The 25,381-nt window shown below is 48.4% G+C and overlaps 2 protein-coding genes across 2 annotated transcripts; both read right to left on the minus strand.

Moving 5' to 3' along the window:
- Window positions 1-626: 626 nt before the first annotated feature.
- On the minus strand, window positions 627-2,793 carry LOC136453644 (protein NRT1/ PTR FAMILY 5.10-like). The gene is made up of 4 exons (XM_066454202.1): window positions 2,519-2,793; window positions 2,181-2,398; window positions 1,654-2,093; window positions 627-1,570 (listed from the first exon to the last, which is right to left on the minus strand). The coding sequence occupies exons 1-4, from the start codon at window positions 2,658-2,660 to the stop codon at window positions 763-765; spliced, it is 1,608 nt and encodes a 535-aa protein (XP_066310299.1). The 5' UTR covers window positions 2,661-2,793; the 3' UTR covers window positions 627-762.
- A 2,668-nt stretch (window positions 2,794-5,461) lies between these two features.
- On the minus strand, window positions 5,462-7,656 carry LOC136453645 (protein NRT1/ PTR FAMILY 5.10-like). The gene is made up of 4 exons (XM_066454203.1): window positions 7,382-7,656; window positions 7,083-7,300; window positions 6,425-6,912; window positions 5,462-6,335 (listed from the first exon to the last, which is right to left on the minus strand). The coding sequence occupies exons 1-4, from the start codon at window positions 7,503-7,505 to the stop codon at window positions 5,651-5,653; spliced, it is 1,515 nt and encodes a 504-aa protein (XP_066310300.1). The 5' UTR covers window positions 7,506-7,656; the 3' UTR covers window positions 5,462-5,650.
- Between the last annotated feature and the right edge of the window lie 17,725 nt (window positions 7,657-25,381).

Consider the following 25,381-nt stretch of genomic DNA (forward strand, 5'->3'; position numbering starts at 1 on the left):
CACGTGTGTTTGGACGCCGTGGTGCAGCGCATCGAGCCCCGCGCGGGCAGGCCAGGGCCAGGCAATCACGGCGTGTCTCTGCCGCGCCAAGATCGGTGGCGCGGTAGGCCCTGCCACGTCAGCGGTCAGCGATTCCGGTCGCCGTCACATCAGCCCGCTGCCGCGCCACCATGCATGGCGCGGCACAGGTGTTTGGCCACGTCTAGTTTAAAAAAAACCGACAATGTTAGATTTAAAATTAAATTCAAAAAAGTGTTAAAATTAAAAAAAATCCCAATAGCATAGATGTCATATTGTCATCTCATAATGTATGCTTTATATGAAATATGTTTTTTATTTATATATTCTCTCTCTAAAAAAAATTAGCTCTCCTCTTCCGGCTGGTTCAAAGATTTTTGACCTCTCTGGCTCTCTCTCTACTCCACATGGCATCTAAAACTAGTTTAGAGTTGGCAATTGAATATCCCCTTAGTTGCCGGTTAGAAGGTTATATTATGGTGCTTATCTAAATAATTCCGCATAAAATGGCCCATTTGAGAATATATAGCCTCGACTAGCCCATTTTGGGATCTTAAACCAAGAGATAACCAGTCCAGGGGGGGGGGGGGGGGGGGGGGGGGATTACTGTATGTGTTAACACCAGAATCCCGTAGCCACTCCGTACTCCGTACGGGTGTTTTTTTTTCAGGTCTGGTTCTCTACAAACAGCTACAGCTACAGGCACCCCCCTCAAAGTGATCAGTACAGCTCAAACTGCATATATCACACGAGATCACCATTGCCACCACCATCATTGCCACTCTTTCTCTTGTAAGCATACACTCGAGAGAAGAGCACAAAGGCGACGAGCTCCACGGCGCAGAGCCCAGTGAGCAGCCAGTAGAAGTAGTCGAGGTGCGCGCGGTTGAGGTTGTTAGAGAACCAGCTCGTCCCGCTCCTCGCTGTCGTCTTGTCAATGACAGAGATGAGGAAGCTGCTGAGGAGGTGGCCGACCCCGAAGATGCTCAGGAACAGGGCCAGCCCAAGGCTCCGCACCGCGTCGGGGACCTGGTCGTAGAAGAACTCCTGCAGCCCGATCATGGCGAACACGTCGGCAACGCCGATGAGGACGTACTGCGGGACCATCCACCAGAGCGTCATGGGGAGCTGCGCCTTCGGGGTGTTCACCAGGCCGGCTTCCGTCGCGACTCGGAGCCGCTTCATCTCCACGAGCGCGGACAGGGCCACGGCGACGAGGGACAGCGCCAGGCCGGCGCCGACCCTCTGCAGCATGGTGATCCCCGTCGGCCGCCCCGTGTAGCGCCGCGCCAGGGGCACGAAGAGCCGGTCGTACACCGGGATGAAGATGACGATGCTGACGCTGATGAAGGTCTGCAGCGCCGCCGGCGGCACCTTGAACCTCGCGCCGATCCGGCGGTCCAGCGTCGCGGCCTGCTTCGTGAAGAACGTCGATGTCTGGGAGAAGATGATCGCGTAGATTATGCACGACGCCCATATGGGCAGCAGGCGGAGCACGCTCTTCACTTCCTCGACGGCGACGGCGTTGTCCTCGTCGCCGTCGCTTAATTTTCTGCTTGCAGCAATGCACGGACTGTCATGTCATGTCACACAAGATGCACAGCAGCAAATATTCAATCGGAGCAGTGGAGATACCTGGTGTGATGCTTGGGCGCCCAGCTCTGGATCAAAGCCAGCAACGCCTTCCCGACGCGAGAGAAGGGGCTGGCCTCCGTGGTGGTGTAGAACCGGTACGACCTTGTGCCGAGCAGGAACAGGACGAGCGAGGCGACGATGACGATACAGGGGATGCCGAAGCCGAGTCCCCAGCCGACGTTGTCCTGCACGTAACTGGAGACCATGATGGTGACAGCGGTGCCGGCGCACATGCCGAAGTACCACCAGTTGAAGAACGAGCTCCGCGCCACGCTCTCCTCGGGGTCCTTCTCGTCGAACTGGTCCGCCGCGAACGCCTGCGCGCACGGCTTGTGCGCGCCCTCGCCGAGGGCGACCAGGTACAGTGCCACGTAGAAGATGGCCACGTGGCCGCCGCGCAAGGCCGGCAACGCCGACGACAGCGACAGGGCGCCCATACTCTGCAGCGAAAACAGGGCCACGGTTGAAGAACAAGACTGGGCTAGGAGAGCGAGCGGTCGGAGACGTGCGGGAGACAGGGGACTGACCACGACGAAGATGAGGGAGGCGAGGACGATGGCCCGGTACCGGCCGAGCCAGGCGTCGGCGACGCACGCGAGCGGCAGCGGCAGCATCTGGGAGACGCCCTTCCACGCATCGATGGACGCGGCGGCGCGCGCCATCGGCTGCCCCAGCGGCCCCGTCAGGTAGGTGATCAGGTTCGCGGCCACGCCCTTGTACGCGAACCGCTCCGCGATCTCCATCGCTGCATGCAAGCAAAGATGAAAACGGCTTGTCGTGGTCATGTCGATGGTATGAGCGATGCCACTGTGTCACGCCTCACGCGCCGTAGCAAGACGAAGGAGATCTGGAGATGGGAACGTACCCATGACGAAAACCGACGGTTTCCAGCCCCCGGTGGCGGCACGCGAGGCCGGCTGGCCGCGGTAGTCGGTGGCGCCGGCGACGGTGTCGACCATGGCTGGTTGGTACAGCACGAGGGAGAGGAACTCGCTCCGATGACACATGGTGTCGTCGTCGCAGGTTAGGGCTTTATAGGTAGGCGCGGCGCCGGCAGAATCGACAGCCAGATCGATCGAGGTGGCTGACTGCGCTTTCTTTGCTTTTCCGGAATCGCTCCCCTCTAAACGCCTGTGCGTGTTAAACTGTCACGTAAACGTGGTTACCGCAGCCCGCAAGCGCCATCCGCAGGCCCGCTCGTGCGCCCCCGCAGGCGCCATGCACGCTGGTGAGCCCGCGCCGCCGCGCGTGCGAGCGGCACGAGTTCGGAGTGTCCCACACGCGTGTCCGTGCCAGCGAGCATGAGGAGGCACGGGACCCGAGCGTTTCGGTGTGACCACTCGAGCGAGGCCGTCCGATCACGGATCGTTGGCTGTGATCTGCCTAGAATTTATTTCGGATACGCCAGACGCATCTTTATTGGGTCGCCTTGATTTGCCAAACGGGTTGCTTCGGAGGATTTTTTGAGAAAAACAACGGATGACAAGTGTTGCCGACCAGTGCACGAAACCGGCCGTGCTGGAAATGTTAGGCTTCGGCACCCGTCGTCTGAATGTCTGATATGAACGTTTCACAACCCATCCTGTTAAGGTGTTACCTACAAGCTTTTGTCGTGATGTCCACAAGAGTGAAAATGCACATACAATGGACCAGTACTACTCCACCAATGCAATTTTATCAAACACCAACTATTTCTTTCTCAACTTTAATTTCTCCACGGCAACTCACCGCAGGAGCGAAAGGTTAACCTCTTCCTGAACCTGTACGAATACTGGATGCCAGTTGACAGGAAGTGGAGTGAAGAATCTAGCTCCCTTAAAAACTCATCGGTATTTTTGTATTTTTTTTTAAGGCCCTCTTCGCTTGAACTTATCATGGTATAATGTTTTTCTCTTACAACAAATCAACCAACGGTTTCCAACAAGCTATATCAATATAAGCCGACCGATATCACTTGCATCTAGTCAACCACGCATACTCAAGTGCCCTCCCAACAGCCCTACGGGATACGGCTCTAGGCTTCATCGACATGCTAGAGTAAAAGTCCCATAAAAAAACACAAATATTCTAAAGCAAAAGAGGTTCCTATATCCTTTGCATGATGCCTATCTCCCAAGTCCTAACATGTCGTCAACTATCTTTCGTAATCACACCATGTCATGACAAAAAGGACAAATCTACAGTAGCTGCAAGACACTTGTATTCATAAGAGCAGCTCTAAAAGCTTCTTTATAGCCTTTCTTCAGCCTGTTCGCTTGCTGGTAAACGATCGTAAATTTTCAGCCGGGAACAGTGTTTTTCTCTCACACCAAATCAGCCAGCAGTAAATAATCCACGATCGTTTACGGCCTCCCGAACAAGCTCCTTATGGATAGAGATAAAAATTTCTGTTAAAAAAAAAAAATCCTCCAACAGCTTGTTCAACTATTTCTCCAAATATCACATTCTCTATTCCCAAAGATAGATAGTGGAGCTAGCTTTCCAGAATGATAAACAAGATATAGAGAAATTTATAAATATCAAAAGATATAGAGAGTGATTTTTATTAGAATAGTTCTCTTAATAAGAATTTAGAGAGAGTTGGTTTAAGAAAGACTACGGGAGACGCTTTTTTTTTGTTTTGTTTTTTTTGCGATCAAGACGCTTAAACTTCAGTAGATAGAACAGAATAGTAACTTTCAGGCCTAGTTGATCGAATTATTAAGCCAAAGCCCAATAATCCCCTTGATGCATATCAAGGTAGATGGGCTCTCAATCTCAGCCCGCCCATGGTCTCGTTTCCAGTTGTGGGTTCCATGTCCTTTTAAGTTTATCATGCTATTTCTAATTAGATATCATAAGGAAATTTTCAAGTTGATTCTTCCAAAATGTGCTAAGAAAAAAAGATGAATCTTAGTAACTCTCACAACAATCAGAAACATTTATTCTTTAATTTGATAGACTCTAATTACCATATATAGTTCATAATAGCCACGTGATGTTTCTACTTTATAAAAAATTACTCACCTCTATTATTATAAAAAATACATAAAAATAACCCTAAATTTACATCTAAATTATCTATCCTGCCATTAAAAATACTTTAAATTAACTGCCTAAATTTATATCTAATTACCCACTCTGTCATTATAAAAGATGAGATATAAATGAATTAGAAGTATAAGTGAATAAGATATAAAGAAGACACGTGGATATAAATTATCATTAAATTCTCATATCAATTGAAAATGGTACTATTAATCATCCCATCATTCTTTATGATGGTCCAAATCACCATCTTAACATTTCTATTATCGTTGGAATCATCCACATCATCACTTGAAGCATGCACATAGTTTTTTTCTTGAATACACAAAAGGTTTGTGCATCATTGTATTAAGATCAAGAAATTTGAGTTTTTTACATCGACGCGCCACTATGTGGCGCACTAGGTGGGGCAAATGATCATAGATGCAGCTTTTTCCCCGCCTAGCGGACTTAAATACAAACCGATTACTCGCACAAGAGACGACGTAACTTCGCCGCGCCGGCGTCGATCCACTGGTCTGCGATATGATTGATGGAAGCATGCACATAGTTAATAATGGCCTAACAACAGTAATAGCGGCTTTTAATAGCGGATGCTAAGTGCTATAGCGGCAGCTAAGTTTCAACATGCTATCGTCGGTCCGCTATCTTGTGGGGGTAGCGGTAGAGGGCTGCTACACTGTAGCAGCCCTGTTGCGGGTGCTGCCTATGCTATTTAGTACTGTGGAAATATATATCATACCAAGGTTTAGCGTACCCAGTGTTTACACCTCATGACCTTGACCAGTTGACCTCAATCATATATATCAGCAATCACCATTCACAGCACCGTAAGCACTAAGCATAGAGTACGTCTACTGATCTACATGACAGCATCATTATTGTTGTGAGACACCCTCTTCTTATACACGTAAACGCGCGAGACGATGACGAACGCGGCCAACTCCACGGCGCAGAGCCCGGCGAGCAGCTAGTAGAAGTAGTCGAGGTGCGCGTGGTTGAGGTTGTTGGAGAACCAGCTCGCCCCGCTCTTCTTGGTGGCTCCGTGGATGGCGGAGATGATGAAGCTGCTGAACAGGTGGCCTACGCCGAAGATGCTGAGGAAGAAGGCCAACCCGAGGCTGCGCAGCGCGTCGGGGACCTGGTCGTAGAAGAACTCCTGCAAGCCGATCATGGCGAACACGTCCGAGAGCCCGAACAGCACGTACTGCGGCACCATCCACCACAGGCTCATCGGCAGCGCCGCCTTGGGCTGGTCCACGAGCCCGGCGTCCCTCGCCACGCCGAGCCGCCGCATCTCCACCAGCGCCGCCACGACCATGGCGACCAGGGCCAGGACGAGCCCCGTGCCGATCCGCTGCAGCATGGTGATGCCGGACGACAGGCGCGTGAGCCGCCGCGCCAGGGGCACGAACGCGCGGTCGTAGACCGGGATGAAGACCATGATGGTCACGCTGATGAACGTCTGCAGCGCCGCCGCCGGCACTCGCAGCGCCGGGCCGATCCGCCGGTCCAGCGTCGCGGCCTGCTTCGTGAAGAACGTGGACGACTGCGAGAAGATCACGGCGTAGATGATGCACGTCGCCCAGATGGGGAACAGGCGCAGCACGCCTTTCACTTCTTCCCGGTGCCCGGCGTCGTCGCTCGCAAGAGTGCTGCCAAGATGATCAAACAACTTTCGTTAACTCACTAGTGTCCCTCGACCTCGAGAACCAAACGTCGACAAAAACAGGTAGCGAATTACCCGTCATACTCGCTCGATTTGGAGCCTTTGACGAGCGCAACGAAAGCTCTGGCGAGGCGAGCAAAGGGGCTCGATTCGGTGGCCGTGTAGTAGCGGTAATTCCTGGTGCCGAGCAAGAACATAAGGAGCGCGAAGACCATGACGAGGCAGGGGATGCCGAAGCCGAGGCCCCAGCCGACGTTGTCCTGGATGTAGCTGGACACCATGGTGGTGACGGCGGTGCCGGAGCACATGCCGAAGTACCACCAGTTGAAAAAGGAGCTCCTGGACACGGACTCCTTGGGGTCGTTCTGGTCGAACTGGTCCGCGCCGAACGCCTGCGCGCAGGGCTTGTGCCCGGCCTCGGCGAGCGCCACCAGGTACAGGGAGACGTAGAAGACGGCCACTTGCACGGGGGACGGGGAGCACGCCAGCGATCTGGAGGCGTAGCTGCTGCAGCCGTCGTGGTGGAACGCCGGGAGCGCGGAGACGGTCAGCATGCCCATGCTCTGCAGTGAAGCGAAACGGGTCAGGCGAAATCCACGAGCCCAGCCGAGGTGGACGCACTTTTTATGCGAAAGCGCGCGCGGTCTCGCCCAAATGGGAGACGTCAAAAGGCAACGATCCGGGCATGCGGGGCAGGGGAGAGAATCGGGAGTGCAGAGAAAGAGGAGCTCACCACGACGAAGAGGAGGGAGGCGAGGACGATGGTGCGGTACCGCCCGAGCCAGGCGTCGGCCACGCACGCCATCAGCAGCGGCAGCATGGTCGCCACCCCGCTCCACGCGTTGATCGCGGCCGCCGCGCCCGCGGTCGACTCCCCCAGCGGCCCCGTCAGGTAGCTGATCAGGTTCGCCGACACCCCGTGGTACGCGAACCTCTCCGCTATCTCCACCCCTGCACCGATCCGACCCCTCTCGATTAGTCAACCCCGGCCGCAGCATCAGTGTGCGTGCCCAGAGAGGACAGAGGCCGTACCGAGGACGAACATCGCGGCGGACCATCGGCCCGTGCCGGACCGGGACGCGGGCCGCCCGCGGAAGTCGACCGCGCCGGCGACGGCGCCGTCGGTGCAGGGCAGGAGGAGGGTGTTGGCGTCCATCGCTGCGCCCCGTACGCCGCAGCTGCATGTGTGGTGTGGTGTACTGGAGTGGAGCGAGGCGACAGGCTGCGGCGATCATCATCATCACCATAGAGGATCAGACCGGCTCGCATGGCCCCTGACGACTTTCGGACAACGGGGTAGGGGCTACACGCACCCATGGCATTTGTTTCTTTTTTTTTCCTGGCAACTTGCGTACCACTATGGTCTATATATGGTTCATTATTTTCTTTGAGATCATTACCACTCTAGACTTAGTAATACTGTCGACAGCTTCGTATGGCTGCTTAGCCTTACCGGTTACCATGAGTGACGCCAGGCGGCTGGTGGCATTGCGTGCATTGCACCGGAGCACGACGAAGCGGATGACGAGATGCCGCCGCAACAGACAGCAGCTCGATCGGTGCACCAATGTGCCTATGTGTGCAGACTGCAGTTTCGGAGGCTCACACGCCAACGATCTTTTCTTTTTGGATTAAACTAAGGAAGAAATGTTCTTTTGCCGTCTGAGATATTGGAGGGAGGGGGACAGGCGTAGAGCGAGAGGCGATCCACCTGACCTGGGGTTTGTTGCGAGCCCGCTTGGCCGGTTGCGGCGGGCGGAATCGCGCGGGCCTCCCGGTGTGTTCCTGGATTTCTTGTGAACCATCGGTGTCGACGATTTGTGGGCTCCTTGGCTGCAGGACTGTTGATTCTGAAAGGGATGTAAGGCATCGGGCACCGGTAGTCTGAATCTTGGACATTTGAACCCATATATATAAGGACTGAATGTACACCACTACAAGTCCGAGACAAGCTGAGTCCAGATGTCTCCAGTTCCTGAGTAGCTCGCTCTATTCGAATGAAATGCTAGTAGTAGGAGTAGCCGAGGGATGGAAGATAAATGTCTCGTGCGATCTCGAGCCACAGAACTCCGGTATGCGCAGCAGATCCCATGCGTGTGCCGGCCGCGCGGCGGCGGCGCCCCCTCAACTGCCGCGAACGGAATGGGCGTCCTCTCGGCACGCCACCTCGGACACGTTCGCCGCTTACGTGTAGCTGCCTTCCTGCACGACAGATGTACACATGGCACGTGCTGCTGCTGCTGCTCCTTCACGCAGCAAGCAACACTGCGTCATTCTTTTTTGTGAGCGATCGGCGCCGCGTTTACCTGTCGCTGCGCTGAAGAAATCTTGTGGTTTTGTACTGAGCGCGACCCGTGATGTAAAAAATCGCGTAGGCGTAGTATAATGCGTAGCAGCATCAGCACGTACACTTGCTGCTGCGTGTAATCAAGTTGCACCGTGAGTCTGCGACACCACCGACACGGGTGGTTAATTTTATTTATACTCGGCAAGAACAAGGTAACTACCATTAATTACAAATCGCAGAATTAGGATGATTATTATATTGCAATCCTTGATTGCCCCTTCCTTCTGCATATTTGGATAAAAAATATAGTAGTTTTCAAACGAGTATCTAAATTAATTTCCAACTATTGCTTCCAACGGAAGCAAAACATCAAACTCAATCAGTACGATAAAAAGCATGACGCCATAAAACAAGACGCGAAAAATGATTGAAAATACACTAAGCACAATGTCCCGTGACATGTTCAAGACTATTGAAGGGAAACGCAATTCTCAGCCGATGTAGGCAACCGATAGGAGGAGCAACGGTAGCATCGTGTGCGATGGGTCAACGCAACCAATCAGCCGAGAAGGAAATCACCTCTGCCACCTTCACCTTCCTTCTGCATATATGGATTAAAAATATCGTAGTTTTTTGAATGAGTATTCAAACTAATTCCTAATTGCACCATTGAGTTCCTTACAAAACCTTTAAACCAAGAGTGACCTTGAGTTTATATTTGATGAACTTTCTCGAATAAGATTTTTAACCTAGAACATTCTTATCATGAAATTGGGACATTTTTTTATTGAGTGGAACAAGTGGAACAATGTTTTAAATTTAGGAAAAAATGTTCCAACTTCACGAGAAATTGTGTCTTATGAAGATGGAACATGCATGTTTTGCAATAACTTGGATCATTCTTAATATGAAGCTCGAATAATTTTTTTACTCAGCATTAAAACTTTAAAAGAGGAAATGTTCTAAATTATAATGACAAATCATTGTACCTTGACAAGAAAAATGTTTTGCACTAATAAAAATAATGATACGCGAGACAAATAAAAAATACTAGAAAAACAGCAAAATGTTGGAACATGACCATGGGATATTTAAATTTGGTGGTAATAAAGAGAAAAGGGAAAATAAAATAAATTTAAAAGCATATGAAAGAAGGAGGAAAGAAAAACAAAGGAACTATATAAAAAGGAATGAAAAATAAAACAGGGTAAAGAGAAAAAAAAAAGGTATCTTCGTTTTTGTTTTTTTAGAAGGAAAAAAAGGGTCTCTTCGTGAACGTCAAATGTGGCTAAAAAAACCATGCAGAGACCAGAATGTGGGCCTGTTTGCGTGCGATCAGGATCAGGGGCAGCCTGCGAAAGCCTCACGACGTTTTTTTTTTTCTCTGATGAATTTTATGATGAAAAGCCGGCGATGTATTGCGCATATGCGATAGAGCAACGCGCTCTGCCTCGGATGTCTGAATCTATCTGGCCCGTGGGCCGGTGGATTGGGTCCTAGGGGACACAGAAGCTGAGGAACGGCTTGCTTTGTCTTGGTGCCCGTAGCCCGCGGGCCGGTGGATTGGCCCGTTTTACCACGAATACTTGGAGTGTGGTCGTTTTCTCGGGTTGGGACCAACGACCGTTCCTGTTTCTCGGTTGACGAAGCACTCGTCTATCCAAAAGTCAAAAAAGTTTCAAGTTTACCCAAATATATACATAAAAAGTATAATATTTATCATGTATAATAAACATTATAACATGAACCGTAGAGTACTTTTATAATAAATTTATTTAGAGATAAAAATATTTATGTGTGTTTATTTTGAGTTGGAAGGAGTAGCTGCTTTGACATGCCACAATACTCTTTCAACCTTTATGGGGGCATATATGGCTTGGATCAAACTACGATCCAAAGACTCAATGGCAATACTCCAAATTGATCTACAAGCTGCATCATCATGGAAGAGGAAAAGGACCTATTTTGGGAGGTCTTCTTTCCAAGGGCTTTTCCAAAGGAGCCATAACTTTTTTTGACCACCGAGAAATGGCTCATACAAAATCGTTTGGTAGGGCTCTTCTGGAGGAGCGGGAGCCGAAGTTGGAGAGGAGCCCTACCAAACGGAGCCTAAATGAAGTGGGTCATGCTTGGATAGATTTACAATAAAAGATGCCATAGCATGCGTCAGTAGCCTGTAAGGTCGAGATGGCGACTAGAGGGGGGTGAATAGTCGTTTCTAATACTTAATCGCGTCGGCTAACCGAAACAACTGTAGAATTAAAACAATTGGTCTAGCCAGGATTACATCTCTCTATCTATGTTCTCTAGCACCTTACAAATATTCTAATTAAGCGACTAAGGTGCCGGGCTAGCTAGAGCTGATCTAACCAATTCTATAAGCAATGTCACACAAACCTATGCCACTAGTACTTTAAGCAACATGGAACTCCTACACATGCTAGTAAGCAAAAGCACAAAGCTAACTAAGCTCACTAGCAATACTCAATAATAAGGCAACCAATGTCAAATTAGAGAGCGTAAATACTTAGCTACACAAACTAAGCAATGTGACTAACAAGGTTACATAAACTAAATTAATCACGCAAGGGAGCTACTTCAATGCTACACAAGCAATAAGGTAACTAATGAGCTATACAAGCAAACTAATTACAAGAGTAACTACACAAGCATAATATATATGAAAGTAATTACAAGCTTGTGCAATGAGGATGCAAACCAACGGGAAGAACAAAGTTGGCACGGTGATTTTTCTCCCAAGGTTCACGTGATTGCCAACACGCTAATCTCCGTTGTGTCGACCGCTCACTTGATGGTTCGGCGGCTAATTGGTATCACCCGCCAAGCCCGCACGTCGGGCACCGCAAGAATCTACCCCAAAAGTGAGGGTAGCTCAATAACACGCTTTACTAGAGTTGCTCTTCGCGGCTCCCGCAGGGCGAGCACAATGCCCCTCATAAATCTCTTCTCCGGAGCACCGCACAAGCTTCTTATGGGCTTCAACACAGACCACCACCAAGTCATCTAAGAGGTGGCAACCTCCAAGAGTAACAAGCACCACCGACTTGCAACACGACCACCTCGTACCACTCGATGCAACCTCATGATGCAATCGCACTAGAATCGCTCACTCACTCAATCGGATGAACACTATCAAGCTAGAGTGAGTTAGAGGGCTCCCAAGCACCACCACATAAGCCACCAAGGCTCCAGTGTTCTAAGCTACCAGCCAAAGGCCGACCATCACTTCTATTTATAGCCCCACGGGCTAAAATAGCTGTTACCCCTTATCGGGGACCAAATACCGGGGTACCCAATGAGGTGGACTTAATAATCATCGAACATTGACGCTTCCGGTCAGACAAGAACACTACTACACTTCTTGCTCGAATGATGGAAGATTGGTTCCGCCTCGCCCGACCCCTAAGGGCTAAGACTCTGCCTCGCCCGATGGCTGAGGGCTAGCTCCGCCTCGCCCGACGTTCGAGGGTAGGCTCCGCCTCGCTCGATGTCTGAGGGCAGGCTTTGCCTTGCCCGACGTCTAAGGGCTGGCTCCACCTCGCTCGACGTCTAAGGGTAGGCTCTACCTCACCCAACATCTGAGGGTAGGCTCCGCCTCGCTTGACGACTGAGGGTTGGCTCCACCTCGCCTGACATCTGAGGGCAGGCTCCATCTCGCTCGATGACTACACCCTGCTCCTTCATAAAGATGAGCATAGGGTACGACAGGACATTCGAGTCAACCACAGTACCGAGGGCCATGCCCTACATGCCTGCAGGAAGGTACTGTCAGGATACGATGGGACGGGCGCTTTAGGCCCTTTTCAACCTGATAGAGCCTGGACAGTGTTGTAGCCGCTGACTTTTGTCCCACAGTGTTGTAGGCGCCGCCATTAGCCCTCGGACGTAGATACTAACACAAGCATACAACAACCACTATGATCCAAGACAGAACTCACATCATCTATAGTGAATGACGCATGGTCACTTCCCCGTCTACTCCCCGAAGTGTCACAACTCAGCTCTCTGGCACGTCGCACCGTCCACCGGTGTAGGATGGGACAAACCCACTTGCTAAAGGAGGCTAGGGCACGACCCTATAAGATTAGCGAACACGCCATCCCTAACATGGTCTACCATGTTAGCAGGGTAGGCACAGGGGAAAAGAAAGATCCGGCTCCCTCGAAGGACCTTCTCTACCTTTATTTTTTCCTCTTTCTCCCATCTATAACCCCTGCTCCCCCTTGGTCTATAAAAGGGAGGGCAGGGCACCCCACTAAAAGGATTGATCATTTTTGATACGCAAGATGATGAATCAATTCGACACACAACACATAGCCAAGCGACAACCGAGCTCTTGGTGTCCTTAATACCTTTCCATCAGAGACTTGGGACCTGTCCCTCTCTCGACCGTTTGTACCCCCTACTATGAACCTTTTTCAGTACTAATAACATGAGCAGTAGCAAACTGGACGTAGGGACATTTTGCCTGAACCAATGTAAACCTTGTTTCCTTTAGTACACCATCCGAGCCTAACGCGCAACAATTATAAATTCACTAGCCGATGTTTGTTCAAAATACCGACAGTTGGTGCCCTAGGTAGGGGCCTTTGCGCATTCCAAATCAGGCTTTGGATGGCTAGCCACACAATCAGCCGGGTCCCAGGTGCACACGTGCATTTCGGTGACCTAGACTTCATCGTCACGGTGGTAGGAGAGTTGGTTTTAGCCCACGTCGCCATCCAATCTCTCCTCCCCATCGACTTCAACTACGGGAGGCTTGAGCGCTAGCCCGGCATCTCCCTTGGACCCCAGCCATCTAGGGAGGACCCGTGCCACCTCACCCTCTCCTTAAAACACTCTGCACAGGGCACCCCGACGATGCTTCTGTTCGGTCTTCGCAACGCCGTGATGATCGTAAGCCATCTTGTGGCACAACACATGATCCCATCCCCCATGAAAAACGAGCTCGTGGGAATGATCGAAAGCATCATGGAATCCCTCCACGGCCTCCTTGCAGAGGGGGTAGGGTCAGACTCTGGCTCTGACTCCAACAGGGGGAGCCATCACCCTCCCGGGAATGTTTCATGGCGTGTACCCCCAAGGGACACATCGAAAGCATCTCCGCGGATGAGTCTACCCCAATGCCAACCTCAGCGATGGAACTGAAGGGGGACAGTGGCCCCACCTTACATAGGGGTGGAGCAACTGAGAGCCTAAAAGTGGGAGATAGATGAAGCCGAGCAACATCTTGTTTGGGAATACGCGAAGGTCGATCGGGAGATCGAACGCCGCGGAGACGGTGGATGCGCACGTGCCATGGCCCATGATATGAATCGAAGGATCATCACCAATGATGAGACCCTTCCTCACTTTGCTCGGGCAAGCCATAACATCGCCGCCACAATGGCCTTGCTTCATGGCCTTCTAGAGGCTGCAACGCCCAAGGATCGTTGGGCCCATCGCGAAATTCGCACATTGCTTGAGTGTACGGCGGCACAGCAAGCAAAGAGCTCGTTATCTCGGTGACACGAGCTTGACACCAGCTAGCGCACGCCCTCGATGCATCTCGCTAGGGACGCATCAGTCCACCAAGCACCACAAGGTGGTAGGCAACGCGCTAGGGCCCAGATACATCAGCGTCTTGGCCATAACCGCGACGCACGTAGCACCATCGACGCACGCAGACATACCTAGAGTGACCCAAGAGAAGGAGCCCGCCATGGCTATCATCCTCATCACGGCGGATGCTACGACAGCGGCGAGGACCGAAGCCCAAGCCCTAGCCTGCTAGGCCCTCAGGCCTTCAGCCGGTACATCCTCAACGTTGCTTTGCCACCAAGGTATCGACCACCTACCAATATCCCTAAGTACTTTGGGAGACAAACCCTAGACTTTGGCTTGAAGACTATCGGCTTGCTTGTCAAGCCAGTGGTGTGAATAATGATGACTTCATTATCCGCAACCTCCCACTGTTCTTGGCCGATTCGGTGCGAGCATGGTTGGAGCACCTGCCGTCCAACGCAATCCAGAGTTGGGCGGATTTGAAGGAGATCTTTGTGGGAAACTTTTAGGGCACATATAAGCGACCTAAGAACCCATGGGACCTTAAGAATTACCATCAGAAGGCCAATGAGACCCTCCGCAGGTATATCCAGTGCTTCTCCCAATAGTGCAACGAGCTCCCTAACATCATCGACGCTGATGTGATAGGAGCCTTCCTATCTAGAACGACCTATAAGTCTTTGGTTCATAAGCTAGGATACAAGGGCCCGCGAACCACCAAGGACTCCTAGACATCACCACCAGCCATGCCTCAGGAGAAGAGGCGGTCGGAGCGATCTTCGATCACCTCGAGGGCAAGGCAAGGCAGGATGAGGGTGCTGGCGATGGCACCTCCAATCATTCTGCCAAAAGGAAGAATAAGAAGCAACGACGTGAGGACTTGCTCATGGCTGCTGCTGACCGCAAGGGTGGTCGGAAGCCCGCGGAGGGCACTCTGAACCACTTTGAAAAATTACTCGAAGGGCCATGCCTGAACCATGCCTTTCCTATCAAGCATCTGCTCTAGGACTGCAGCCTCATGCGGTGGTTTTTATTCGAAGGCTCCAACAAAGGGGAATAGGGGAAGGACCCTCCATCCATGGCGGACGACGTCAAGGAGAAGGACGATAGCTTTCCAACACCAGATGGCTGCCTTATGATCTTCAGAGGATCAGCGGCCTATGGCTCCAAACACCATTAGAAGGTCGTACGTCGTGAAGTCTACATGGCCCAACCGGCCACACCTCCCTTCCTCCGGTGGTCGAAGTCCACCATAACTTTCGATCGGACCAACCATCCAGATACCATCCTGCACCCGAGGAGGTATCCACTTGTGGTTGACTCAATCATTGGCCCAAAGTGACTCACCAAAGTACCGATGGACGGAGGCAGCGACCTCAACCTCATGTAGGCCAAGACGCTCAACAAGATGGGCATCAACCGGATGAACCTCCGCCCGACCCGAGCGCCTTTCCACAGCATTGTGCTCAGGAAGCAGGCCATGCCATTGGGGTAGATCGATCTACCCATCACCTTAGGGGATCAGTTCAATTACAGTACTAAGACCCTTACCTTCGAGGTGGTTCGGTTCCTCGGAACCTTCCATGCCATCCTGGGATGCCCATGCTACACAAAGTTCATGGTCATCCCAAACTATATATACCTCAAGCTAAAGATGCCGGGCCCCCATAGGGTCATCATCGTTGGCACCTCCTTCCAGCAGGCCAACGAGTGTGAGGTCGAGTGCTGTGGCCACGCCACAGCAATCGTCGCTTCTAGGGAACTCGTGACCCTCAAGGAGGAGGTCTCCGAAGAAGCGCCCGACACGAAGAAATCAACTGGGTCATTCAAATTGGCAGAGGGCTTCAAGGAAGTCCTCATAGATCCTAGCAGCTCTGAGGGTAAAATGGTACGTATTGGTACCACACTTTTCTCTGGGTAGGAAAGCACGCTCGTCAGCTTCCTCCACGGCAACAAAGATATGTTTGCGTGGAAACCCTCGGACATGCTAGGCATTCCAAGGGAGGTCGCTGAGCATACCTTGAAGATCCATCCAAGCTCCAAGCCGATGAAGCAACGCCTATGTCGCTTCGATGAGAAGAAGTGCAGGGCCATCGGTGAAGAGATAGCAAAACTATCGGCGGTCGAATTCATCAGGGAAGTATACCACCCAGAGTGGTTAGCTAATCCCGTTCTTGTACAAAAGAAGAGCGAGAAATGGAGGATGTGTGTTAACTATACGGGTCTCAACAAAGCATGCCCAAAGGATCCATTCCCTTTGCCATGCATAGACCAAATAGTCGACTCTACCTCAGGGTGCGAAACCCTCTGCTTCCTTGATGCGTACTCTGGCTACCATCAAATCGCGATGAAGGAGTCTGACCGGCTTGCGACATCTTTCATCGCCCCCTTCAAATCATTCTGCTATGTTTCAATGCCATTCGGACTGAAGAACGCTAGGGCTACATACCAGCGCTGTATGCTTAGATGCTTCAAGGCCCTCATCGGGAGGACCGTTGAGGCCTATGTTGACAACATCGTAGTAAGTCCAAATAGGCTGACCACCTTGTTACCGATCTTAAGCAAACTGTTGACACCGTTTTTTGCACATGTCAGAATAATCGGAGTGGACCAATCGGCAAGGGGAAAGTTATTGAATACTTTGATAGCCAATGAAAGCCAGTTTGTAAAAATGGTTGCCGATAGTTGGTGATGATCGATGGAAAGGTTGATTTGGACTCGGGCGTTGCCGATGAGGTTGGAGGAGTTGTTGTCGATGCCGATGAAGGAAGACTTAAAGACTACTGCCGATGAAACAGGGAGTATGCCGATGAAGGAAGACTTGAAGACTACTGCCGATGAAGCAGGGAGTATGCCGATGAAGGAAGACTTGAAGACTACTGCCGATGAAGCAGGGAGTATGCCGATGAAGGAAGACTTGGAGCCTGCTGCCGATGAAATAGGGAGTATGCCGATGGGAAGGAGGACAGTGAGATTTCCATCGTAATTAAGGCGGACAAGGAAATAGATAGGAGTTGGTTTCCTTTTCTGTATTTGTTAGGTTATGATTCGTGTAAGAGTCACGTGTTTCCTTAGATACGGGATTGGTGTCCTAGTTGTGTTTGGTTGTGTCTCTTTAGATCAGGGTATAAATATGGAGTAAAGGGCAATGTAATAGATAACATCAATCAATCAATATCAAAACCAACTTTTACTCCTATTTGCATCTACTTTTCGGCGACTTCGTCAATTTGCATATTTTTCTTTTTACGAGTTCTCATTGATTCGGCGAGCTGCATCGCTTCAGTGCGATCTTCGGCGATTCTCGAGTTCCGCGTGAGCACCTCTTGGCCGTGACTTCCGGGCGTATCGCTGTTGTCAGGACCAAAGTGTTCGTTTCTTCATCCTTGTCGATTAGCAGGTCAAATCGACTGGCACGCTTTGGATATCGATTCGGGTATTAGCCCTTTGTGTTTGCAGATCACTTTTGCATCAACACATCTTTTGGCACGCCCAGTGGGACCCTTCAACCAATATGTTCAACTCCGAGATCGATCCAGGGAACATTATCGCAGTATCAGAAGAAGATCTCAAGGAAGAACAGAGGCAGGCTATGGAAAAGGCTGTAGAAGAATACAAGCAGCTTTGTCTGAGATCGTTTAGCTTGAACAAGAGTGGACAAGTCATCCAGAAGCAAGATTTGCCGTTGCCTCGGCAGGTTACCTTTGACTCCAATCCTGGTAAACTTCAAGAGATGGTTAATTCTGCAGTAAATCATGCTTTGATTAATCATTCCAATGTGCTGTCCAATACTGTTCATAATGCTGTGGTTCGAACTCTCAAAGAAGGACAAGCGGCACCACATTACGTTGGGCCTGCCTATCATCAACCAGAGCCGGCATCTGTCAAAACTCCATCGGCTCCTTCGGCCGTTGTGGGTACAGAAGTTACTTCCCCTCCAGTATTGGCAGGTTCACCTAATATACAATCTACACCGATACAATCAGATCAGGTGTTACCAGGAGGGCGAGTTCAGCTTAATACAGATCTATCGGCATCAGCTATGTCAGGCCCTGTGTCTCAGAATAACCAGATTCCTACTAATTGGTGGGGATATGGCATGCCTCCAGAGTCATCTGCTTTCAATCCTAGATTACCTCAAGTATTTGATGCAGCAGGAAGAGCGCCTATATCATCGGCCGTTTCGCCGATGGCTCAAGTGCCTCAATATGCCGCAACTACTTCTGTACAACCAACTCCAGGAGGTTTCCAGATGCCTATGATTCAAACATTCAATTCAAGTCCATCGGCGAGCGTACTGCCGATGCAGCAGAAAACCCCTGCTATGAGTCAAACTGGGGTTCAGTTCATGCCTCAAACCAGTTATAATTATCCAGCAATATCAGCAAATTACCAGCCATCGGTAAGTTTTGTGCCGATGAGTTCTAATAATAATTGGTCAGGACAGTTACCTGTTCAACACACAGTTCAGCGAAATCAGCAAGTTGCAGGGATCCAACAAGGTCATGTGCAAGCTGGTTTCCAGAATCAAGCATCGGCAGCCCAACCGATGAATCCTTTCCAACAGGTTAATGGACCACAAGTAGCGGCAAATATGCCGATTGCTGGAGATCGTGGGCCACGAAGATATGTGGAAGGATGTCAGCAGGCACCTCCTGTAGAAATTCAACCAGTTCGTCAACAGGAGGCTGATGCTTTTTGGGCCGATAAGATAGCAGAGATTATGAAGGATCAGTTTGGGATAAAGCCCAAGGTCAATACTTATTCTTATCGGACTCCATACCCTCCTGCATATGATTTAATTCCTCTCCCAAATCGGTACAAGGTACCGGATTTCACTAAATTCTCTGGGCAAGATGATACATCAACAATGGAACATGTCAATCGCTTCATTATTCAATGTGGAGAGGCAGCTAACAGAGATGAATTAAGAGTTCGATTATTTTCATCATCTTTGTCTGGATCAGCATTTACATGGTTCATTTCATTGCCACCAAATTCTATTATTACTTGGGTTGATCTAGAAAAACAATTCCACAAGTATTTCTTTGCTGGAATCCATGAAAAGAAGCTTACCGATTTAGTAAAATTGAGACAGCGTAATGATGAATCGGTAGAGAGCTTTGTACAAAGGCTACGAGATGTAAAAAATAAGTGCTACAGCCTGGTGCTGGATGATCGGCAGCTTGCCGATTTAGCTTTCCAGGGGTTATTGCCACATCTTAAGGACAGATATGCTTCTCAGGAGTTTGAAAGCCTCAGTCATCTTGTGCAAAGGATCTCTGATCAAGATACTAGGGTTTTTGAACCTAAAAAGAACTAGAGTAAAAAGGTATCATTTGTTGAAGAAGTAGGAGATTCTGACTCTGATGAAGAACCAGTTATCGGCTTAGCTGAGTGGGTTAAGAATAAAAAGCCGATATCATGTCCCTTTGGTCAAAAAGAGCCAGAAAAGTTTACCTTTGATATCACCAAGGCCGATAAAATATTTGATCTTCTGCTTCAAGAGGGCCAAATTAAGCTGTCACCTAATCACGTGATCCCATCGACAGAAGAGTTGAAGAAGATTTTGTACTGCAAATGGCACAATGCAACTTCACACAGTACAAATGAGTGCAAGGTATTCAGGCAACAGTTACAATCGGCTATTGAATCTGGGAGAATTAAGTTTGGTACTTCCAAGACCCAGAAGCCGATGAAAATTGACCAACACCCTTTTTCAGCAAATATGTTGGATGCCAAGGGAAAGACCAAGGTATTGACGTCAGAGGCTGCTGAGAAAAACGCGTCAGTAGACCCCCAACATCGGATAACTACCGATGATGCAAAGAGTAAGGGTTTGCTAGGGGAAAGCAGTAGTTCCAAAAAACCTCCTCGACCTAGCATTGTGATTACTCATCGAAGGCAGCAGGAGGGTTGGCGTCAACGTAATGACCGATATCGGCAACAGCAAGAAATGAGACGTCAGGAAGAGTGGAATCGACATAAAGATCATTGGAGATGTCCGTTCTTCATCCATTGCTGGGAAGAAGGTATTAAATTGCCAACTGTTGAAAATTGCCCTGAGTGTAATGGTTATTACAGAGTCAATCGTTCAGAAAGGAGGTTTCAACGTAGTAATCAGGGTTTGTCTATCAACGAGCCGATCAGAGGCAGGGCATCAGTGCATGATCGGCTGGGGGGCAGACTTAGTGTACATGAGAGGCTTGGTAAACGCGCTGGATATTTTTCAAGGAATCAAGAGGAGCTTGAGGAAATGGCAAACGCAAGAGTTCCCGATGAGGAGATATTCTACAGGGACCCTAATATACGTCGCGTAGAACTAACTAGGACTTGTTATCAGCCGGTTTGGAAAACCAAGTTTCCTTGATGGTGCCCAGAGGGTCTGACAAAGACACAGAGAAGGAGGATGCAACGTGAGCGTCAGGAGGATTTATACCAGGAGGAAAATTCCTCCAATGAAAGGCCTGGTCATCAGCAGTGGCAGGTAAAACACAAAAATAAGGGTCCATCGGCAGATGTTAATATGGTATTCATGTTGCCGATGGAGTTTCTGGCACTATCTGATAATGAGGAAGAAGTTGTTTTCTCTGATCAAGTAGCTCAGCTAACGCTAGATCCAATGATGGCTGTTTTTGAGAAACCTACCGATGACGAGAGACAGCATCTTAAGGCTTTATTTGTAAAGGGCAGAGTTGATGGGCAGCCTGTGTCTAAGGTACTTATTGATGGAGGGGCTGCGATTAATATTATGCCTTACGTGATGTATCGGAAACTTGGTAAGGGAGATCAAGACTTGACCAAAACCGATATGATGTTGAAAGATTTCGAAGGCAATGTGTCACCGGCTAAAGGGGCAGTATGCGTTGAATTGACCATCAGCAGCAAAACTTTGCCGACGACGTTCTTTGTTATCAACGGCAAGGGTGCATATAATCTGCTTCTAGGGAGGGATTGGATTCATGCTAATTGTTGTGTTCCTTCTACAATGCATCAATGCCTCGTACAATGGATTGGAGATAAGATTGAAGTCGTCCCTGGTGATTCTTCTTATATCATCGCATCGGCAGAATCAGATACTTATGAGCGAACTAAATGCATATCAGGAGAAGCTTGGGAAAAAGAGTTCCTTAGAGTTGCTGATTATGAAATTCCACCGATCCAAGCAGTCGGTTCTGAAGAGGAGTTTTAATGGATAGGTTTGCCGATGATGGAAAATTAGGTCAAGGGTTCACATCGGCAGATGATTTAGTAGAAGTAGATATCGGTGATGGTGATAGGTCGAGGCCTACTTTTATTAGTGCTAAGTTAGATTCTAAGTGTAAGCAGCGAATAACAGATTTGTTAAAAGAATATAAAGATTGTTTTGCTTGGGATTATACTGAGATGCCTGGGTTAGACCGATCGATAGTTGAACATCGGTTACCTATCAAGTCTGGATTTCGGCCACATCAGCAGCCAGCGCGCCGATGCAACCCTAATGTACTTCCTGACATTAAGGCCGAAATAACTAAATTAATTGAAGCAAAGTTTATTCGGCAATGTCGATACGCAGAGTGGATCTCTAATGTGGTTCCTGTTTATAAGAAAAATGGGAAACTTCGTGTTTGTATTGATTTCAGGAATCTCAACAAAGCCACACCGATGGATGGCTATCCAATGCCGATTACTGATTTGTTGATTGATGCTGCGGCTGGACATCAAATTATTAGTTTCATGGATGGTAATGCAGGCTACAATCAAATATTCATGGCTGAGGAGGATATTCCCAAGACTGCTTTCAGATGTCCAGGACATGTGGGGTTGTTCGAGTGGATAGTCATGACGTTTGGTTTGAAAAATGCCGGTGCTACTTATCAAAGGGCTATGAACTTTATTTTTCATGAGTACATCGGCACATTAGTGGAGATCTACATTGATGATGTAGTGATTAAGTCTGGAGATATCACAGCACATTTAGCCGATCTGCGAAAAATACTGGAGTGCACAAGGAGGCATGGATTGAAGATGAATCCTAATAAATGTGCATTTGGTGTATCGGCAGGACAATTCTTGGGTTTTATGGTGCATCAACGGGGCATTGAAATCAGTAGGAAGTCTATTGATGCAATTAACAAGGTGATTGCTCCTGCCAATAAGACTGAATTACAATCTTTGATCGGTAAGATTAATTTCATTAGAAGATTCATATCTAATCTGTCGGGTAAGATCAAGGCTTTCAGCCCGCTACTTAAATTAAAAGCCGATCAGGAATTTGTATGGGGAGTTGAACAGCAATTAGCCCTTGATGAAATTAAGAAATATTTATCAAATCCTCCAGTGCTAGTTCCACCTCAACATGGGAAGCCTTTCAGGTTGTATTTGTCAGCTGATGATGCAGTTATCGGTTCAGCTCTTATTCAAGAATTTGAAGGGAAGGAACGTGTTATTTATTATTTGAGCAGAAGATTAGTGGATGCTGAGACGAGGTATTCGGCTATCGAGAGATTGTGTCTGTGCTTATACTTTTCTTGTATCAAATTAAGGCATTATTTGTTATCTGCCGAATGTACGGTCATATGCAAAGACGATGTGGTCAAGTATATGTTGTCAATGCCGATATTAAGTGGTAGAATCGGCAAGTGGATTTTAGCATTATCAGAATTTGAGCTACGCTACAAATCAGCTAAGGCAGTTAAAGGGCAAGTGATGGCTGATTTTGTCACTCAGCATTGTAACACGGTGGATTCTCTGGGGATTGCTCCCTGGACACTTTTCTTCGATGGGTCCACATGTGGTGAAGGAGCAGGTATCGGCATTGTGTTAATTTCACCTCAAGGAAAGAAGTATGAGTTTTCATTGCCGATTGTTGCTACAGCGACAAATAATCAAGCTGAATACCAAGCCTTGATAAAGGGGTTAGAATTGCTGAAGGAGATACGTGCCGATGTTGTTGAAATCTTTGGTGACTCTATGCTAGTTATAAATCAATTGGCTAGAATTTATGAATGCCGAAGTGAAGCCTTGATTTCGTATTATGAAAGGTGTTTGCAATTATTGAAAGGATTTAGAGATTTTCGTCTTGAGCATATCTCTCGATTGCATAATGAGGAAGCTAATCGACTAGCTCAGCATGCTTCAGGGTATCAGACCATTCAGGAAGTGCTAACATCGGCAGTTGATACCGATGACTGGAGGAAAGAGATTGTTGATTATTTGAAGGATCCATGTAGGAAGGTCGAGAGACGTATAAGGTTCCAAGTTACCAAATATGTGCTCCTCGATGATGAATTATATTATCGAACTATAGATGGAGTTTTACTCAGATGTGTTAGCAATGATGAATCGAAAAGCTTGATGGGTGAAATTCATGAAGGAGTATGTGGGGCACATCAATCGGCTTTCAAGATGAAATGGATGATCAGAAGGAATGGGTACTATTGGCCGACTATTCTTGAAGATTGTTTTAAATATTTTAAGGGATGCCAGGGGTGTCAAAAGTTTGGTAATATTCAAAGGGCGCCTGCATCGGCTATGAATCCTATAATCAAACCGTGGCCGTTCCGGGGATGGGCTATTGATCTCATTGGTCAGATTTATCCGCCATCGAGTAAAGGACATAAATTTATTCTAGTTGCTACCGATTATTTCACAAAGTGGGTTGAGGCAATTCCTCTAAAAAAGGTTACATCGGTCAATATGATTGATTTTGTGAAAGAGCATATTGTTTACCGATTTGGTATTCCTCAGACTATCACTACCGATCAGGGTACTATGTTTACATCGGGAGAATTTGATGAGTTTGCTGTAGGTATGGGAATTAAAATTTTAAATTCTTCTCCATATTATGCTCAAGCTAATGGTCAAGCTGAGGCTTCTAACAAAGGGATCATCAAACTTATTAAGCGCAAAATTGAAGAAAATCCTAAGAGGTGGCATACAGTATTAAATGAAGCCTTGTGGTCATATCGGATGTCATGCCATGGTGCAACCAAAGTAACGCCTTATCAGTTAGTATATGGACACGATGCAGTGTTGCCTTGGGAAATTAAGGTTGGCTCTAGACGAATACGTTCTCAAAATCAGCTGACAGCCGATGAGTATAATACTCTTATGAAAGATGAGTTGGAAGATGTGGCAGGTCATCGGTTAAGGGCTTTAGTTAGTATTGAAGAAAATAAGAAAAGAGTAGCTAGATGGTATGACAAGAAGGTGAAAGTAAAAGAGTTTGCCGATGGAGATCTGGTCTGGAAATTGATTTTACCGATTGGGACTAAAAGTTCAAAGTTTGGAAAGTGGTCTCCTAATTGGGAAGGTCCATATCGGATAAATCAGTCTATTCCTGGTAATGCATATATTTTAGAAACCCTCGAAGGGGTTGTGTTTCCCAGAGCGTTAAATGGAAAATATCTAAAGAAATATTACCCTAGTATCTGGACAGATGCATAAAAGTATAAGTGCCGATAACAATACTATCGGCTAGAATTATGCAAGGGTATCAATGTCTCATAAAGTGCCGATACAATAAATAAGATTACACGTTCAGCAAGGATTGGATAGCTAATATCGCACGCAGGCGAATCTGGTCGGCTTCTTCCATTTCTTTGATATCGTCATCGGCAGCACCCTCCACAGGTTTGAGTTTCTTCTTCATGGCTAAAGCTTTGCGAGCTTGGATATCTCTTTCTTGCTGAAGGGCTTTGACGGCATTGGGTAGCTGGCTTTCTTCTTGTTGAGCATGAGTTAAGGCTGCATCGATGTCTTTCAATTCGGCCAATAGAGCTGCCTTCCTTGCCGATAGATCCAAGATTTTCTGCTTAAGTGCAGCACCCGAAGTCTGCAAGTTGACGATGCCCTTGTGCTTCTCATCAGCGATTTGTTTCAGTTGTAGCATCTCTCCTTTAAGTTGAGCTTGAGCTGCTCTATCGGCAATGCGCTGAGCAGCCCGTTGATATTGCAGTTGACGGCTTTCTAAGTGAGCTGCTGGAAAGAGTATTTCTTCAACATCGGCAGGGACCTGGCCACGAATTGTTTTGAAAATTGCCTTTGCGGGGTCCGAGTCATCTACCAGTTGGGCGGTACTTTGCTGTAGCAAGTTCAGGAGGGTTTCCAACTTGGATTTAGTCTCTGCCGATATTGTTCCCAGTGCAAGGGAAGAACTTGTTTCCTCTCCATCGTCGTCAGAAATGTCAATGGCAAAG

Source organism: Miscanthus floridulus, chromosome 5 (genome assembly GCF_019320115.1).
Source record: "Miscanthus floridulus cultivar M001 chromosome 5, ASM1932011v1, whole genome shotgun sequence".
Taxonomy (NCBI): Eukaryota; Viridiplantae; Streptophyta; class Magnoliopsida; order Poales; family Poaceae; genus Miscanthus; species Miscanthus floridulus.

Bases quoted from the DNA above. Each gene is read 5' to 3' on its own strand.
- LOC136453644 (XM_066454202.1), bottom strand. From the start codon at position 2,660: ATGTGTCATCGGAGCGAGTTCCTCTCCCTCGTGCTGTACCAACCAGCC. The intron at 2,399-2,518 runs GTACGTTCCCAT...GCTTGCATGCAG, and splicing joins ACCGTCGGTTTTCGTCATGG to CGATGGAGATCGCGGAGCGG. The intron at 2,094-2,180 runs GTCAGTCCCCTG...TTTTCGCTGCAG, and splicing joins CCTCCCTCATCTTCGTCGTG to AGTATGGGCGCCCTGTCGCT.
- LOC136453645 (XM_066454203.1), bottom strand. From the start codon at position 7,505: ATGGACGCCAACACCCTCCTCCTGCCCTGCACCGACGGCGCCGTCGCC. The intron at 7,301-7,381 runs GTACGGCCTCTG...GGATCGGTGCAG, and splicing joins CGCCGCGATGTTCGTCCTCG to GGGTGGAGATAGCGGAGAGG. The intron at 6,913-7,082 runs GTGAGCTCCTCT...GCTTCACTGCAG, and splicing joins CCTCCCTCCTCTTCGTCGTG to AGCATGGGCATGCTGACCGT.